At 38.3% G+C, this 18,301-nt stretch overlaps 1 protein-coding gene across 2 annotated transcripts in view; it reads left to right on the top strand.

The window, feature by feature from the left end:
• bend5 (BEN domain containing 5) overlaps positions 1–18,301 on the top strand; it is a 513,667-nt gene that overhangs the window by 483,642 nt on the left and 11,724 nt on the right. For both annotated transcript variants that reach the window (XM_088598977.1, XM_088598976.1), the window contains exon 11: positions 1,737–1,899. In XM_088598977.1, coding sequence (XP_088455103.1) covers positions 1,737–1,899 — 163 coding nt within the window. The remainder of the gene's footprint in view (positions 1–1,736; positions 1,900–18,301) is intronic.

Below are 18,301 nucleotides of genomic sequence, written 5' to 3'. Positions count from 1 at the left end.
CAGGCACAAGAAAAACAGCCTTGAGTAGGCTTTCAGTCTTCGAACCGGAGACGCAGAAAGGAAAGGTTAGCGTGAGTGTCAAAAACTAAAACCAAAATACACTCTAGGGACTGCGACAGTGTTTTTAAACAGGTGAAACAACCTCCTTGTTCTTAAGAATGGCACTCTTTCTGAATATGTCTTGCTTATACTGCGTTGACCTTCACTGCTGGGCAAATATGACATTTTGCATCACATTTAGACAAATAAATGATCAAATACGTTGTGCGTTCAAAAGTCTTTGAGACACTTTGCCATTATAGTGCATATGTTCCAGAATATCTGTTTTCGGCACAAACGTGTGACTTTTTCTTTTTTTTTACGGGAAAAATTACAGATCAGTTGAAGCTGACTTATTTTCATCAGCAATACAAACAAAAGAAATCTTTCAAAGCGACTTTGAAGAGCAAAATTGTTGCACTGATGTCCTGAGGGTGAAAAAACCCCTGACTCATCCTCAGCTGATTGAAGTGCTTGTGTTTGACAGGAGCAGTTTGATTCAGCAGACATATCTGGCTCTCAGCAATACCTTGCTAACCCTAAAGTGACAATCTCAACATTATACAATAATGACTAAAACTATTGTATTATCTCTACACCTGCATCAGGTAAAAGGGAATTATCTGACAACTAATGCACATTTCAATATCTTTTAAATGCAATGCATCTATCTAGAAGCCAATTGAGTCATTGATTATTGTGGTGGATTGGTGTTAATGTAATCACAGTGTGGACAGGTGCAGTGATGATAGAGTTAAATGGTTGAAAGCAAAATGTCAGTATTGTATAATTTGGCAAAATGGAGTAGAAACATTTACAACAATATACCAATTTACAACATGTTCTTTTCAGCTGCTGCAGTTTTGTATAGCATTAATTTCCATCTCAAAATTTCAAATGATCATTTTTCTCATTTAAAGTGGAAAGTCCCTCTGCCCTCTTCTTTATGCCCTGTACTTTTAACATTGTCGAGAGACTAAGCGCTGCACGCAACTCCCTGTGACAGCCTGCCGTGACAGTTCAAAAGGAGAGATTAATGAAGGAACATAAAATCAATCTGTAAGTGTCCGCTGCATTTTATAGGAGACAGGAGAACCTTGGTGTGCAAGAAGTGCCTGAGTACAAGAGGAAAACATGCCTAGGGACAGTGGTAGACTTTTAGGAGACACTTTTATCTGAGACAACGATCGGTGAACAATGCATTAACAGCTACTGTTGCAGAATAGTTTACAACACAACCTCAGTTTTATCATCTGATGGGTGGAGCACAAGGAGGTTCAGTAATATGCTTGACATGACACTTGTCAGCATACCTGTCAGTGAGGCAAGTGCAGAGCTTGGGCCTGAATTGAGAGTTAAGTCCTTTCACAATTGGACTCCTCAGCCCCTACGGTGTTGGAAATGCTGTTTTGACTTACACAGGCATTAGCAGTTGAAAAGCAACCGACGATGTTGAAAAGTAACAACTGGCATTAAATTCAGATGTCAAAATATTGGTCTGGCTCATAGGCCTTTGCCATTCAGAAAAAGGTTAGACAAATAAATAGAAGATGAAATTAATAATCAGTTCACTGTTTTTGCTTTTCTTCATCAGTGCAGATACAGTATGGACTCACAAGCCATTCTATTGTATTGTATTGTAACATGTATCATTTTACCCTGATCAGTTACATGTGTTGGGCATTATCTTTCCACAGTCCAGCACTTCCTTTAACCGAGACGTGGTAAAGGCAGGAACAGGCCGGCGTTTCCTGGGCGGCCTTCTTGACGACACGTCTTACTGCTACACACTGGAGGTGTCCTTCTACAGCTTTGTGGTGGCTGGGAGCACTGTGCCCGTTCCCTACACTGAAGATGCCTGTATCCTTTCAATACAATTTCTTATTTATTTACCACTTAACCACTTTCTTAGGCCTTACTATATAGAGATAAAAATGCCTGCTGTATTTTGTAGGAAGTGGAAAACCTGGATGCTTTGGAAATAACTTAAGGAGTAGGGAATGACAAGCAGGGAAACTGTTAAGATTGCTGTATCTGTTGCATAAACAGATAGATACTGTAGTAGTACTGTATACAGTATATAGTGCAAGTGGTTTGGAATAACTGATAAAATTCACAAAACTGTTTTTTATGGGCTAGAACAAAGAAGACCAGTTGCCCATTCTAAATGTGACTCTGCCACTGGAATTTTATTCTGCTGGCATATTGTTCTTGCCTAAAACCTACATATCCTGTCTTGCTAGAGGAAAATTGAGCCGCCTATTATTTAACATGCTCAGTCATACATTCTTTACAGAACTTAAATTGTTTGGGAGGTAGTGGATACCTTCCTTATATTCTGTCATCTGGGAAAATGATTACTACTTGGAAGTATTTTTGATTGTTTTTAGTAAATTACAATTGATTTGGGCAGACTTGCTTTTTCTGAAAGTTGGTTATTCCATGTGATTTTCAATACGTTAGATGTAGTTTTTACATTATTTAAAATACAGAAAGATACTGTTTTAGCTTCATTTAAGAGTTTTCCTTCCAAGTGCAGAATGTTTTATGATGGGCCTCTACAAAATGGGAAAAAAAAGTTTGTTGTGAAGTAAATGTGAGTTTCTTCTGTAAGGCTGATGAATTGCTAAGGAGCTATTTGTAGATTACCACTTCAGGAAGATTTTTTGCGATATGTAATTTATTTTTTTTAATCTGGACGTCTGATTGATCACTGCATTGATACTGACATTTCATTCTTCAAGCACTCAGTCATAAAGGAGAAGAATACTGACAGGTGCCTATTGTGCTGTGTTTCTGTGAGTGAACTGCTGATACAAGAGGCTCAAGCAATAAATTCCATCAATATGCGATAAGGCTTGGTGCAGAAAAATAAAGAGATACAATGCTGGCTTGCAATTCACATAAGTTAAATAATTCCCCTTTGACCATGTAACTTTGGTTAAAGGACTCATACATCCTAAAATCACTTATAAGTAGCGACCCAAGTCCTTGGAGCTACAGTACACTACAGTATATAGCTTAACAATCACATACACAGTTCACTGATGAATATAGTTGGTGGATACTGAATGTTTTGTTATCTTGGTATTTTCATTTTTATCTTCTTGTTATTATTATTTTCAAGCACAGACAGAGTTGAAAAAATTCAAATACAAGCTACATTATCCATATTTAACAAATTGAACTTAACAGAACAGCCTTGCAATTGAAGCCAGTGTTAATGGCTAGAGGAATCAACTGAACTTAAAACTGAGGTGGTTGTTGCCCAGCACTGTGTTACTACCCCAGTCACATGCACTATTGTACAGTACTTTCTTCTCCTATACCACTACTGTATCCACAAAGTGATAGTTATGACAAACCCAGTATACAAATGTTAGTTTCCTTCATACAAGAAAGCCAGAAATCTATTGATTTAATACATTTTATAAATTGTGAATTTGCTGCCTTTCCAAAATGAAATTTGTGAGGTTAATACTCTAGGTCTATTTGCATTTTCAACCATTGTTGTCAAAGATCTCATGACCTCTTTCCCAGCCAAAAGCTTTGATGTAAAGAGTAAAACTCAGCTAGTCACTTGGACTGTATCCATGTGCCCTGGTTAGCAGGCATGTTTGATTTTTTTATGTTTACTCCAGTCAAATCTTATTGAGCTGCAATAGTCCAATACACAGTCTTTCATTCCAATGAAAATGAACTTGGTATGGTGACAGAAAACATGATTTCTGCAACATTACCACCTTGGAGAATTGCAATATTTTCAAGTTTGAGTTTTGCCATGTTACAGTTGGCGGATATATTATTATGCTTCTGAGTATTGTATCTCTGTTATGCATTGTAAGGCATTTTGGGTTGCTGGGTGAAATATTACTACAATAGTATTTGAGGGGGCTGTGCTTTATTTTATTGTAGGCTGCAAAAACTGTCATGTGTGAATTGAATTTCTTCCAGAGTCAATTTTCAATAGTTTTGAGTGAAACCAGGATAGATTGAATTGGTATTCTCTAGAGTAAGATACCTTTGACAATGTAAGTATGTTTTTTTCTAAATAGATGCTACTGGAGACAAAACCATTGAATCAGAATGTCCTTCTCTCTACCATATATATGATGTATACAGTATTTCCAAAAATTACTTAGGTTGCTTTGATGAAACACCAGAAATACATGTTGGGTTCTGTTGTGGAACAACAATTAAACAATTTCAAGAGTAAATACGTATCAAATAATCCTTTTAACAGAAGAGGTTCTGGTCAGCATGATTAAGATATATCCTCTTGCTCAGCAGAAGACAAAGACTGTCAGAAACTTTTAAAGACGATGCAGGGCTAGAGTTTCATAGCACTATATTTTGCAGTAGTTTTCCATTATTAAATGCTGAAACAATGAGTATTACAGAAATTTGTAGGCCTAACAGAGCAGCTGTGTCCAGTTCTGTACAGAGGGCAGTGTACAATGTGGCTATAAGTTGTAGATTCTAAATCAAACATTTCATCAAAACATTTTATTACACATTTCACCAAATATTCTGATTGAATGAATGAATGCATTTGTCTAATGTTTTACTGTTGACAGTGTTGGAAGGTATCTAGAGCCAACAGATTCCTGTGCTTCTTTTTTGGCTTTACTCTTCGGTATTTTAATTTCTCCAACCTTGTACTTAGCTGATTGCTGAAATGAATGAGGTTTCATCCGGCAAAGGTAAATGCAGAGACAGAGACCGGATGGGCAGCAAGTAAAATATTCTGTTTTTAAAAGTGAGATGCCCTCATAGTAATTTCAGATCACACAGCAGAAGTCTTCTTTCACTACTTCGACTGTTATTTGTAACAAACCCAGAAACTTAAAGACATAAGTCTTTTTGAGTGGTAATGTGATGTAATGTGTAGTGTAGATAGAGCTTAGATAAAAACTTCACTTCAATCACTTCAGATGTATCTCCAAACCCAAAATAGTGCCTGATCCAATACATTAAAATATCTGCGGTATGGTGTAAGGGATATCACTATAACAGGTTCATCATATACATGAGCTCTATGACCCTATTTACACGACTGCAGCCTCAGAGACTTGAGAGGCACCGATTGACTTGATATGAGTCACAGCAACACAGCAGAGAATGTTTCCTAGACTCAAAATATTGTCGCAAACCGTAAAGTTGCTTTATAAAGCAACATATGTCCCTCTGATATGCTATAACATCTGTTGCTCCTGCAAGGACTTGCAAGGAACCTCTGTAGGAACAACTTTCCTGTATTTTGTTTCCAAAGTGCATTTGTGGTATTTAAAAGTCACCCTGTCTCAGGAGGTCACAGTTAATTAGAGATCTATGCAGTATTCTCGCCTCATAGGAGTTTTAGTGATTCATTAAAAAGAACAAACAAAACAAACTGCATCTGTATACCTTTAGAAAAAGCTGAAAAATATGTAATGGTATTCAAGTAAAAAGATACATCTTCCTGATGATATTTGTGGATTTGACCTTTTGTAGGTGGAAGAGGGCAGAGGGCAGGAAGACATTTAAATTCAGGGCAAAATGTGAAGCTTAAACTAATTTCAGAGTTAAGCGTTTCCTTTTTTCCCCTCAGAAAATACAGATGATTTGATGAAAGTGCTTGTAGTGTTTTTCAGGATGGAAAAGAAAAACGAAAAACAAAAACCTTAGGGATATTGTTCACACTTTCCGTGGCTGGTTAAAGTCATTGAACAGTGACTGCTGACAAAACTCCCGCTGGAAAGAGTTTTTGCTCTAATGAGAAACCTAAAGCCCAAGTGCCCTCTAGTGCTGGTAAGTGACCAACACCTGCTCTCTTCTTGTTGTGCTGCTGCAGTTCGATCTGTGTGAGCAGGGGCCTTGTGTGGTCCTGGCTTTGTTCTGTCACACAGCCAGGTCCCATCAGCTCGTATTTACAACGCTGTGTTTTTGCTTTTTATTGAAAGGTCTGTAAAAAGCCTCCAACTGGAGCTGTAACTTTTCATTATGCCCCTGTACCACATAAAGCTTAGTGTTTTACCCAGTGCTCCACTGAATTGTCAACTCCAAGGCAATTTGTAATAAGGAACCCATCCACAAAGAATTGCTGCGCAGGCAGGGGATTGTTTTTCGGCTAGGGCTGTGTGGGGCTGGAAAAAAAAGTTCTTCAGAGCATTACATGGTCCGGGGTAAGACAAATCTTACCAGCTGCTGCTGTACCCCTCCCTGTAGCCTCTCCTTTTTTTTCTTTTCCTGCTTATTACGCATAACAAAAAAGACAGCTGGACATTCCCATGTATATTCTGGACAGATCAGAATTCAACATGTTCTTCACTTAGACTTTATCAAGACGGTTCAAGTTCAGGTACTGTATGTGTGAATCAGGGAGAGGAGGCTAACCACAGCCATGCTGGCCTGCAGGTTTTGGCTTGTGCAAAGAACACAACATTGAACCCTGGATTCCTGTAGTTCCTTCTTTTTACTGTCATTGTGCTACTGTAAACGTTATAGAGCAGGTTCAGAATAAGAATGCCCTCGTCCATGCAGATTATTTCTGATTTTGTAGAAACCGTAGCAGTAGCGGAAGAAGCAGCAACATTTTTTAAATGATAATGTTAACACCAAAACAATGCTCACCAATCCATGAATAACTGCAGGAAAAGCAAAGGGATAGCTTAAGAAGCTTTGGTGTTGATTATACAAATGAAGGTTATGAAACTAAAGTCCTTGTAGCCTAGCACATTAATGACTCCTTGGAGAGAAAGAAAACAAAGTGACACTGATCACTAATACCAGAGCCCATTTAATTTTGTATTTCAGCCCTGCAGCTTGCAAACTAATACAAAGGTATATATGGTTGTGCATTTATTTTTGCCTGCTCTTGAACAAGACATCCTGGCAATATTCTTTTAAATAGGATGGAGTTGCATGCAATAATCCCAACTGCAGTATGTAAATTAATTGTGATTCATAATGATAAAAAATAACTATATACCCAGAGGGCAATAAGTAAACCTTGCTAAATTCAGATCTAGTGAAGACAATGACTGCTAATTGCCTTTTAAAGGGAAGTATGTCTTTGTAAAACAAGTACTGACAATGCATAACACTACTCCTGAGACATTGTTGCTGAGGACACCGGGAAATTAGATAAAAAGGTTAAATTGTTAGTCCTGTTAGTTTTCAGGCAAGGCCTAAATTAAATCAAGACATCAACATATCTGGCATCGGCACATTACTAACAGAGTACTCTGACAAAAACCTATCATCGGGTACTGACTTGGTACTTAATTCACAATTACAGAGTACATTACAAACCCAGTACTCTGACAAAAAGCTGCCATCAGGTACTGACTTGATATTTAATTTGCAATTGGTGGGTGAGCAGAAGGTTGATTTTGTCCAGAACATTCAGCTACTCTACTAGTGTTAAATAGCTGTTAGAGCAACCTAACAAGTTTTTATGTAGAAGAAGAAGGTGGATTATCTAAGAAGAGACCAAGTGGATTTCTTTGTACAATCAAGTGAAGCTCCTTTGTTGAAAGGCTATAATGAGAAGAACAGAACTGTGTACTTGACATTGCCTTAGATCACATACAAAGTCTACCAAAGTCTTTCCAATCAAATCAGGTATACTGTAGCTACCTACAGTAGATGAAGGAAGTCAGATGGAGGTTTTTCCATTAATTTTCAGCACAGAGTGAGTCTTGTTTGCAGTGTACTAGGTATACATTAACTAAAAGTAAAAGTAAAATCTGGAAACACCTCTTAAGATGGTGTTTTAGTGTCACTTTCTCCAGACGAAAAACACTCCATTAATTTACAAATATTGTAGACATGTCATCATGCCTTTGGCGTTGAACATAATGGATTTAGTTTAATATATCATTTCCCAGTGAATTTATTATTACTTATACTAAGAATACTGTGTATTTTGTTGAACATTTTGACGTTATCGTGCAGCTATACGCACACATAAATGATTGAAGAGGCACATCAGGCTGTCCATTCTGGTTCTGGGTTACTGTTCATTTCCTTAAGACAGAAACTACTATTGAATTTATGTCAAGCACTTTGGTATTTATGATGTGTTATACATATAAGTCACTTAAATTTCAATGTTAAACAAACTGAGGAAAAACAGAATAATGTTAGATTTTTTGGCTGAATGATAAGCTTTCGTTCAATTGGTCACACTTAGAAACCAGTTAATCTGAATATTGCTACACAAACGTTTAAAGAAGAAAAAAATATTTTTTATATCATTTAATGACCATATAATATAAGCCTACTGAGACTTCTACTACTTCTACTTCCAGAACATACAGTAGACATTGAGTTTGCCTAAGTGAACAGATCTGTTTTCGAATATTGTAGCCAAATCTGTTGAATTAGAATGATCTTTGATGGTTACCCAGTTAAAATATATTATTATGACTGTCCAAATTAAACTGTGACCCATATACGGGAACTGAATTGTCACATTCTGATTATCACTTAATTTGGATTCATGTGTTACCAATCTTCCCATAGGTCCATGCAAAGTGCTAATCATTCTGTGAATCAAGGGAACCTTCCACACATTCATTCGAATATCAAGGGTAAGTGTCTCTGAACCTGAGGTCTGAACCTTAGGCTTTACTGTATTTTGGGAAAAGTGGCATTTCCAGCTATAATTATAAATCTACAGATTTTTGGATGTAAACGCAATTCTGGTTACATAGTACCTGAAGAGATTTTTTTATGTACAGTTACAGATTTTATTTTAGTCTATCTGATTTGGTGAGGCTTAACCATGGCTACCTGGTCTCTATGGCTAGCGTTACTTGACTTTTTACATTGATGTTTTACGTTTGGCAACATTAATATGATTAATCACTGCCAGTCATGAAACAGATGTGGTCTTGAATCATACTGTAGGTGCTGGTCCAATATCAAATCAATGGATCTTAGATCTCTGTATTACCAAATAAAAATATAACGTCCGTCTGATGCTGCAATCCCATCTTCCCACACAAGAAATATTGGTATTGTACCAACCCTGGCACAACAAAGTTGAAGTTATCTCAATGGTGCGGATGAATGGATATCGGTTTCATCCCACACCTGATTAAGAAAAAGAACGTGTCAATGTTAAAATACAAGGTTAAAAAAGGATACAATTCAAAGTACCACGGAATACGACTCTGGGTATTTTCTCTGTGTATAAGGTGTCAAACAAAAAGGAAGATCAGTGGAGTGCCATATTACTCAAAATAGCACAATACTTGAATAGTTATTTATGCAGCATGAAAGACTGGGTGTCGTCCCACTTCATGGCTTGTGCTTCTAGGGTGGCCTGTGACACTTAGCAGAAATATGCAGCTTCCCCATAATGGATGGATGAATTAATGTGCTCTAAGCCTAGTGTGCCAGAGTTGGGGGGGTTAGGGAGGGGGAGAGGGTGCTCTGAGGGGCTCTGATCACACCCATGTTGCAGGGGACTGAACCATAGCGAAGAGAGAGACGTAGCTCCCGCTGAAGGTCACATGAAAGCACATCCCGGGGCTAAAGCAGGCAGTTAAATTTAGCGTTAGATATGAGCTCCTGGAGAGAAATGTCAGGCTGCCAAAGGAAAGGTGACATGGATTTCTTGTAACACAGAGATTGGGGTCAGAGGGGTCTAAGGAGCCCGCGATGTCTCTTTTTACGGTTGAGTTGGCTGTGCCAACGAGCGTGCAAAATCTAAACACAGACCTTTACGTTACTGCTTGTTTTTCGAAAAAAATTAATAAGTAAATACAAATTCTTTGAGTAATTTCTCTTGTGTGAAACCCTCCCTCCACACCGTTATAACCAAAATTCAATCCCTAACCTTTTCCGGCTTCACAGTGTTTGATCACTGGGTTCGGGACGGTGTTGCTGAGGGCAGGGACCTGCGTTGTTTGAAAATCTCATTATAATGGAAGTGCAGGCAGTGAATCTGCTGTAGAAAGGTAAAGGGAATATTACTCTGAAGCTTAATGATTTATGACTACATTTAGTTTTCACAAAATGGGAGGAATCTGTGAAGCGTGAGTCTGGTAATCAGGGCTTTTACATTACAGTTTTTTGTTCTAAAACAGTATTGTGTCACCAAGATACCTGAGAAGCAGTATAGCATCCCTGTATTTGGAAATTATACTGAAGCCATAAATGCTTTTTGGGCATACAATGTTCCACTTTACTTTACTTGTGTGCTTTGGTGTTTGCTGATATAACAGCAGGACTCATTAAAAAGTACTTAGTCGTGTTTGATGAAGACATTTTGTACACACACTCAGAACAGGTGCCGAATAGTCTGGTTCCAAATATTCATGCTGCCCTGAAGAAACCAGCTGTCTGGTTTCCTATGTCTCTGTCCATCCTTGACCACTGCTGTCAAAAAGAAATCCAGAACTTACTGTGATTTTGCAAAGTGGACTAATCTCTTTAGAATGAGCTCCCCTGGGATCATTAGGTCTGTAAGAAGGCAGGCAAAAGATTGTCCTTATTATGTGATGAGATCTGCGTAACTAAAAGACCTAGAACTTGTCTCCTCTTTGACTCAGTACCTAAACCTGGGGCCCTACAGGTGTAGTACATAAATTACCTTCACCAGGATAAGATGAGAAGCACATCCTAATGAAAGTGGCATCATGCCTTCATACAAAAAAAAGGTTCTTGCAAAATAAGCTGTAACAAGGTAAATTGCTCAGTTGCAGAATAACGTTTAAGAAGCTGGGACAGACGAACACTAATGCTGAAAGCACAGAATCTTCCACACAGACTATTTGATCAGTCTGTCTAGAGGGATCAAATGGCCTCTCCATGTTTGTAACCTTGCTTATGTTCTTTTTTGTGCTTTTGTGTTTAAATCTTAAGTGTATTCCTGGTTTTCAAGCTGAACACTGGACAGCTCATTTGTTTTCTTCAGAGCCTTACCACATAATATCACATACGTTTAATCATTTGACACATTAAATCTCATTTGATTATGCTATAGTATGTGCACTCCTTAATTCTTTAGTATGAATCTGCCTTTACGTTTCAAGCACATGTAATTGGAAGCATAATGCACCTTTTATAGCAGGGGTTAAAAATATAACAATGTGCCTGATGGGCTACTTTGAGTAATTGCCAGTTTTTAGTTGAAATCCTTCATTTGTCTGAAAAGGAGTGGTCCTACTTTAGGCAAAGCACTGATTATACAGTATGCTGGGGCCTTTACCTCTTGTACTTGTAGCTAAAGGAGGATTTGATCACAGGCATCATCAAATAAAGGGCTTAAGGAACTGTTGAATCAACCACAGCTCCATACTTAGCAACAGGTTGCATGGCAGCTGATTTGGTTTACACGGTTGATCATGAGCTCTGAAGTGGCCCCGTGTGACACCAGTGACTGGCAATTGTGGCTGCACAGCTCTGCCACCTGCCACCTGCCAAGGTGGAGCACATCCCCCTCAGCCATCGTTAACCTTCAGCTCCCTCTACCTTGCCACTAACGCTCTAGAACACAGCCCTCATTAAGCTATAAATATTGTGGAGCAGAGGTGCCACAAAGGGGAAAAAAAGAAAAGAGCAGGAAGAAAGAACTGTGAACGTCAGCGTTTTTGCGTTTAAATAAATCATCGTTGACCCGGCACGTATTTCAGGGCACAGAAACGAGGTGGAATAGCTTAGATTTTCCCCAGGCTACCAATCAAAAGAGCTTTTATTCTATCCGGCAGCCAGGCTTGGGAGGGGGAGACTCATCTGTCAGGATAGTACTGCTGGTTTTCTGGGCTCACTGGGATTTCAAGGGGCCCACAGTTTTGGACAACAAGACTGACAACTCCCACAGACGAAGTTGTATTTGCAGCCAAGCTAGAGGGCTGCTTTTTGGTTCTCTGATGCCCAAACTAGAATGTATATACAGTATAACTCAGTCTATCTAATGCATACTTAATATCCATCGTTTAGGAATTCTGTGATGTGATTGTTTTTCATGTCTTCTAAATAACCCTGTAATTTCAGTGATGCTCAGTGCTTTTTATTCTAAAAGACTGTGAAAACACTGTATATCTAAAGCAATTCCTCTTGTCTCTTCTTCAGCAGTTACAGTTTTGCTCAGTGTTAAATGGTTCTCAATAAATGCTTAAAAGGAAGGCATTTCTTTAGTATTTATATTTTTTACTACCTGTCTGTTTCCCACTTGTTGAAGGACCCATTTCCCTTAACATACTTGAATCTATCTTCTGTAATCAACCCCTGGTGTTAAACTAAAAGCACACACAGCCACTCATTCTGAGCACTCAAAAGGCTCTGTTTGCTCGCACATTTCCGTAAGTCCTGTCACCGAACATCACAGCTTCAGTCCGTTTCATTAATAACAGTCCTCAGAGATCACCTGGTAAGAGCCAGCACTTAGAGCTTTTGCAAAGCTCTGGGCTACAGATGATTTTATAAAACAGGCTCCAATGGGAAGCTTTTTCCTGGCGCTTTAGCTGTACTGTCAGGGAATTCAATTAGAAAAATCCCCCTGGGACTCCTTTTGGAATCTGAAATAAGGAACTCCTAAAGAGTTACATTATTTTTCCCTTTTGGTGTCACATATTTAATTTAATTGATAAAGTTGTGCCTATACGGAGAATTGTGTTCTATATAGTAAGCCCGTTCTAGATATTTTCTGCAGGTTTAGTTTCAGTGATTCAGTTTTTCTTTCAGCTGCTGAAACGTCTGAATTAAATCAGTACACCACTCTTAGCTGTAAGACAAAAGTGGGAATCATCGCCACTAGAATGGAAGCTGTTTTGAGATGTTTTTCTAAATCTGGTTTAACATTCTGTGAAGATAATGGCTTAAATTGCTTGTCTTGTCATACACTGTATAATCTATTTTTCTTATGTTCTTAGTTCCAGCCCATTCACAGCTTGAATGGAATAGTTCCAAACATTCAAGCTACTGTAGGTGAGGTAGTTCAGCACTATAAAAATGTCTTATAAGGAGAGTTTTTGGTTGGTTCCATGTATAGCTATAGTTTATTACCTCCATAGCTCAATGCACAGATCTTGAATTTTCAAAGAGCCTTCTCTCTTTCTTATGATGTTTTTATCCTAAAATGTTATGGCCACCAGAATGCGCCAAGGCTTTGAGGGACTGGGCTAGCCCATGAAATGAGGTAGTGATCAGAGGAGGAAAGATTGTTTTTAATGTATTGATCCACCTGGATTAGACATTCTGGCCTGTGGGCAAGGTGAAAACGCTACCCTCACTACTTCCTGTCACAATCGTAAACCCCTCCTCTTAAGGATCTCCAGCCCTTCCTTGTTCTGTATTGATCCCCTGCACCTGCCTCCGGTTCCTGCCCCACGTGCTATAAAAGCCAGACATTCCTGCCAATCTGGGCTCAGCTTTGGAAGATGGATGCCCGGAAGCCCGCCTACCCAAGAGTCCGGTAGTGACACGACAGCAGAGGCTTCACAACGGCGTCCTGACCATCTGGGTCCGGGACTAGAGCGTCTGGTCCCGTTACCCCCTTTTTATTCCCCAGACCCTCGGCCGGATCGCGCTCTGGCTTTTAACTCTGTCAGAATGGATCACCCGGTCTTGGACATTTGCTACACTCTTGGATTTGCCTCGGACTCCCTTGGACTGTTTGCCTGGGCCACTCCTCCCCCGAACACCAGCGCACCATGGACATGGCCCCTGTTTTCCTTCCATCCCCTTTGCATGCCTTTTCCCCCGTGTTTTCTTCAGTCTCCCCCGGATTGTCTTGTCTGCATAGGGCCCTGAAAGAACGCTTCGTGACACTTCCCCATCTAGCTGGTAAAATCACTGACTACAGCTCAGAAATTGGGAAGCTGTTAAAGCAGTTCTGTTTGATTAATTCCAATAATTCGATTTTTAAAACACAGGTAAAATGGCACACAGTGAGCAGCTGCTATGTCATTGAATTAGAACAATTTCAGGTTTAATCAGGTACAGTATCATGTGCCCAAATCACTCTGTTTCCCTTATCTAAATACAAAAATTATAGACACTATACTTTTTTAGTTTCCATTCCACATGAATCCCTTCTAATGTGCAGTATATTATTATTATTAATTATTATTATTATTATTATTATTATTATTATTATTATTATTATAAAGAAGTGTAGAAAACTCTTCAGTCTAATCTTCAGTAACAATCTTATTCTTGTTTTAAACCTGTAAATATGTGTGCACCTTTTCTAATTTAGCATTCGACTAATTCCAAAGCTTCACCCCCAAACACAGATTTTAAAGTAGTAATACCAATATGCTTGTGGTTTAGTACTGTTTGTTAGAATTACAAAAGTATATGTCTTGAATTAGTAAAGTCATGTCTCTAACTACCTTTATAGTTTTTAACATTCTTAACAATTTCAGTCATTTCAATTCCTTCTGTTCCTCTGTATATTTATTTATATGAAATGCAGTCTCAGGATTACTAATTTCCACTGCATGAAACTTTAAGAAAAATTATTACAGCTTTTTTTATCCCACTTTCATTTCCTATAAACAATCTTCTTTGTGGACTTCTTTTAATGACATTATTGAGCACTGTCTGTGTGCCCTTTACATTGTTCTTATTAACCTTTAGCAGTGCTACCAGTGATTTTCATTGCATTCTGACAGCAGAAAGTGACAAAGAGAGGGTTTCGGCAGACTCCCCGGTGTACTTGCTCAGGGTGGTCAAAAGAGTTAAATACCAGGAAATAGTGGTACAGGATTTTTAACTCCAATTTCATGTGTCAAACATATTTTGTAAGCTTTAGGTGGTTCAGATATACAGTACTAAAGAATATAGAACTCATTTCCATTGATACTAATCTATCCTTATTAAAAAATATACTAGAGATCTGATTGCCATTCTTAATTTATATTGAATACATATTTACCTACCAGTGCAAAATAGCATTAGGAATGTTCAAGGCACAAATAACAGAGCCTCAACCTTCAATATACCCCTAAATCAACCTAGCAGGGTTTAGCACTTTTAAAAATGAAACAACAAATTATAGACTACACTCTAATCTCTTCTTAGGTAAATACAATTACGATGCAACCCCTACACTTCATGTGATACCTTGGAAAACCCGTAATTATTCTGTGTTATTGATTTTTACATTTGTTTTTATAACAAATTTACATCTGATTTTATAACAGCTGTAAATGAACGCAGTAAAGCAAAATAGCTCTGTTTTGACCTCACTTTCTGTGTCAAATACTTAATCAAGAGCTGTAAATTTTGTGCCATATAAAGACACCTTTTACAATATGACAAAAAATTCCATATAAGCAGGGTGATATGGGTTATATGTAACTAAAATGAACATTGTGCAAGTGAAAACATATTGATCTCTGACATCCAGAAAGGAGTGGAATTTTGTTTCATTTATTCCTTGTGCCCCAAGGTTTACTAAGTCAAGTTGACAAATTCAACTCAAAGACTACAGTGTCATGTTACTTTGTCCTTTGAGTGGTTTATTGAATATTCATGAAGTTTGATTGTGTATATATCTTTCTGACTTAATGAGATGCCTGCTTTTTTTGATTGTGAAAACACTGTTACTTGTCCTAAGATTAATTTTACCGCTGCAGGCTTGTTGCTGATTGGATTTACAAAAGGTGGTTTGAAGAGTCATCCTACTAATTTTGAAGGAATCACCAGACATCATTGGCGCTTGCAGCTACTTGTAGTGCGCATGGAGAACACTTAATCCTCCAAGTCATGACATCCCTTAGATTACATTGACCCTTATTTATAAAAACAGAAATCAAGCATATTTTTTGTCATCAGGTTTTTGTTAGACAATAACACTGAAATGTGTTTCTTTGTTCAGAATTAATTTTAGTTTGCAGTGCATGCACACAGACAAAGCACTAATATCCACATATACTGCTGGGACATCTCTTTACTTTACGCAGGATGTTTACCATAGTAATTGGTAAGTGACTGAAACTGTCTTTTTTTCTTTTGTATAGGGCTCATGATTTTTAAATCCAGCCTTTTGTAAGCTAAGGACATTAATGTTGGTTTGTAAAGCAGACCTATTGGAGTTTTTATGATAGGTGGTTTTTCTCTCATTTATAGAGAGAAAAACCCCAGGGCAGAAGATTCAGCAACTCGTAGTTCTTTACTTACAAGTCAGAAGTTTAAATGAAACTGAGTGTTTCACTGTGACAGATTAAGCTAGTGGTGCATGACACTGGTTCTCTGGAGCCTGAGGTTCTGAGGGTTTATGTTCTGTTTCCTCTCTGAGCTGCTTAATTGAACTAATTATCTGCTTAATTTAGCAGTTTCCCAGCCCTTAAGCAGTGAGTAATTTAGAGGTACCTATGAAACAGCCTGGGCAGCCCCTCTTGAGGAGTGTTTATTTTGCACTGGTAGGGACTTAAAATGTTTGAAAAGCAAACTTTCCAAACAGATCCTCCAAAGCTACAAAAACAAATTACACGATATAAGGGGTGATTAAATCAGCAGAAAAATATTTTTAAAAATAGGGAAAACATTTGTTTTTATATCAGTATCAAGAATTGACATTACTCCTCCATGTTCCATTCCAGCCATCTACTCTGATTTTCCCATTTCCATTATTCTTCCTACAGAAGCCTGCATTTGATGTCGGATAAAACACAATACTCTGCAATTGGTTCTAGAATGTTTGTAGACCTAAGACCATGCAGGCAAGGATTGTCAACTACTGGGCCTCTCATTCCATTCTATTTCATGTCTTCGACACATTTAGCCAGCGAATCAAGTGATCAACCACTAAAGAGTTGCTTGAAACAAAACAATGCGATGGTATAGACTGGAAAATCAGCTAAATCGCTTCACCCAAAGTGAGGCCTTATCAGCAAAGGCCTATGTACAGACTCCAGACTTTTCCTTTGCAGTCCTTTGTGTTCTTTGTCAGGTTCTGCTTTGATTTGTCCTGCACGAAGGGGACAAAAAGGTCTTTGCAAAACCTGAGCAGAAAAAAAAAGAATGCCCTTCTGTGCGCTGTAGTCTGCTGTTTTAATTAGCATTGTTAATTGCTTCCTTTGACACCCTGGTGGCAGTACTGGCATTTGATTGTATTGATGACACTGACATTCCCAATTTGTCTGCTTGTTAGTTGAAGGCCTACGAAGAACCACCACATCTAGTACTGTCATTCAGGCATCATTGTGTCCCGTCTGTTTTGACATTTGGCTGCCTGAAAAACAGATACACTGCTTGATTATGCAGATCATTCAACGAGCTGCGCAGTATTTGTTTCATCTCAATATCACATGTTCTTTACTGCACTTGAGATGCAGCAAAGCAAGTTATTGATTGAACAAGCATTTTAAAAATATTTAAGCCCCTCACGCACCCCAATGTCAAGAACATTCAAAGATTACATTACTTTCAAAGATATTGACAATGTTAACCCATGTGAGCAATTGACAAGGACACAGAAGCAGAACTGAAAATAGGAGTGGCCTTCTTTAACAGAGAGCGATGGATGTTGGAAATGAGCTACATAGTGAACTTGAAGTGAAAGCTCAAGGATTATTAAACTAGTAGTTGGAGAAGGCACTGGGGTTGTCGGAGAAGGTCCTGCTTTTATGTTAGATACTGAAAGAAGAAGTTGGGGGAGGGTGTTAAATGATATAATAGGATAATTTCTGAAAGAACTAGGGTTTATTTAGACTACCACCACCCATCTCAGCCTGGACCAAAGCTGTTCCACACCTGATTCCTGCCAGATCCCACTGTGCACAGGGACATGAAGTACAGCTCAAGTTCAGCCATTTCGTAATAAAAAAACTATAGAAATGATCCCTGAAGGAATAAGCTTAGTATAGTATCGTAGTCTAAACACCTGGGTCTAGCTGCCTTAAACACCTAAAGCATTAAAACACTTTACATTTGAATTTAGCTCTTAGGCAAAACAATTCCATAGCTTGAATTATTCACTTAAATACATGAAGCTGCTTTGTGCAATAGTCTTGTACCCATAGTAAAAGAGGAAACTAAGAGTAAATATAGCTTGGGATGTGAATGATATACTAGTGTGACACAAGGCCTTCAAAATCAGTGGCAGAATACTCCACATTTCAAAGGGATGTTGTTCATTCATCTGATTTGCGTTCGATTTTAGCTCTCTTTGGCTGAATGAGCCTATTTTTTTTTTCTGATCTTATGAACTTAAGATAAATATACAAATCAATTGCTTCAGATGTTCCCTCATCGTTTAAAGAATTCTGGCCGTTGAGGCATAGAATTTCCTCCCACTATTTTGCTCTCAAGCCACCTA

The sequence above is a fragment of the Lepisosteus platostomus genome, chromosome 11, assembly GCF_059453375.1.
Source record: "Lepisosteus platostomus isolate fLepPlt1 chromosome 11, fLepPlt1.hap1, whole genome shotgun sequence".
Taxonomy (NCBI): Eukaryota; Metazoa; Chordata; class Actinopteri; order Semionotiformes; family Lepisosteidae; genus Lepisosteus; species Lepisosteus platostomus.
Note: the sequence above shows the minus strand (reverse complement) of the source record. Positions and strands in the feature narration are given on the sequence as shown.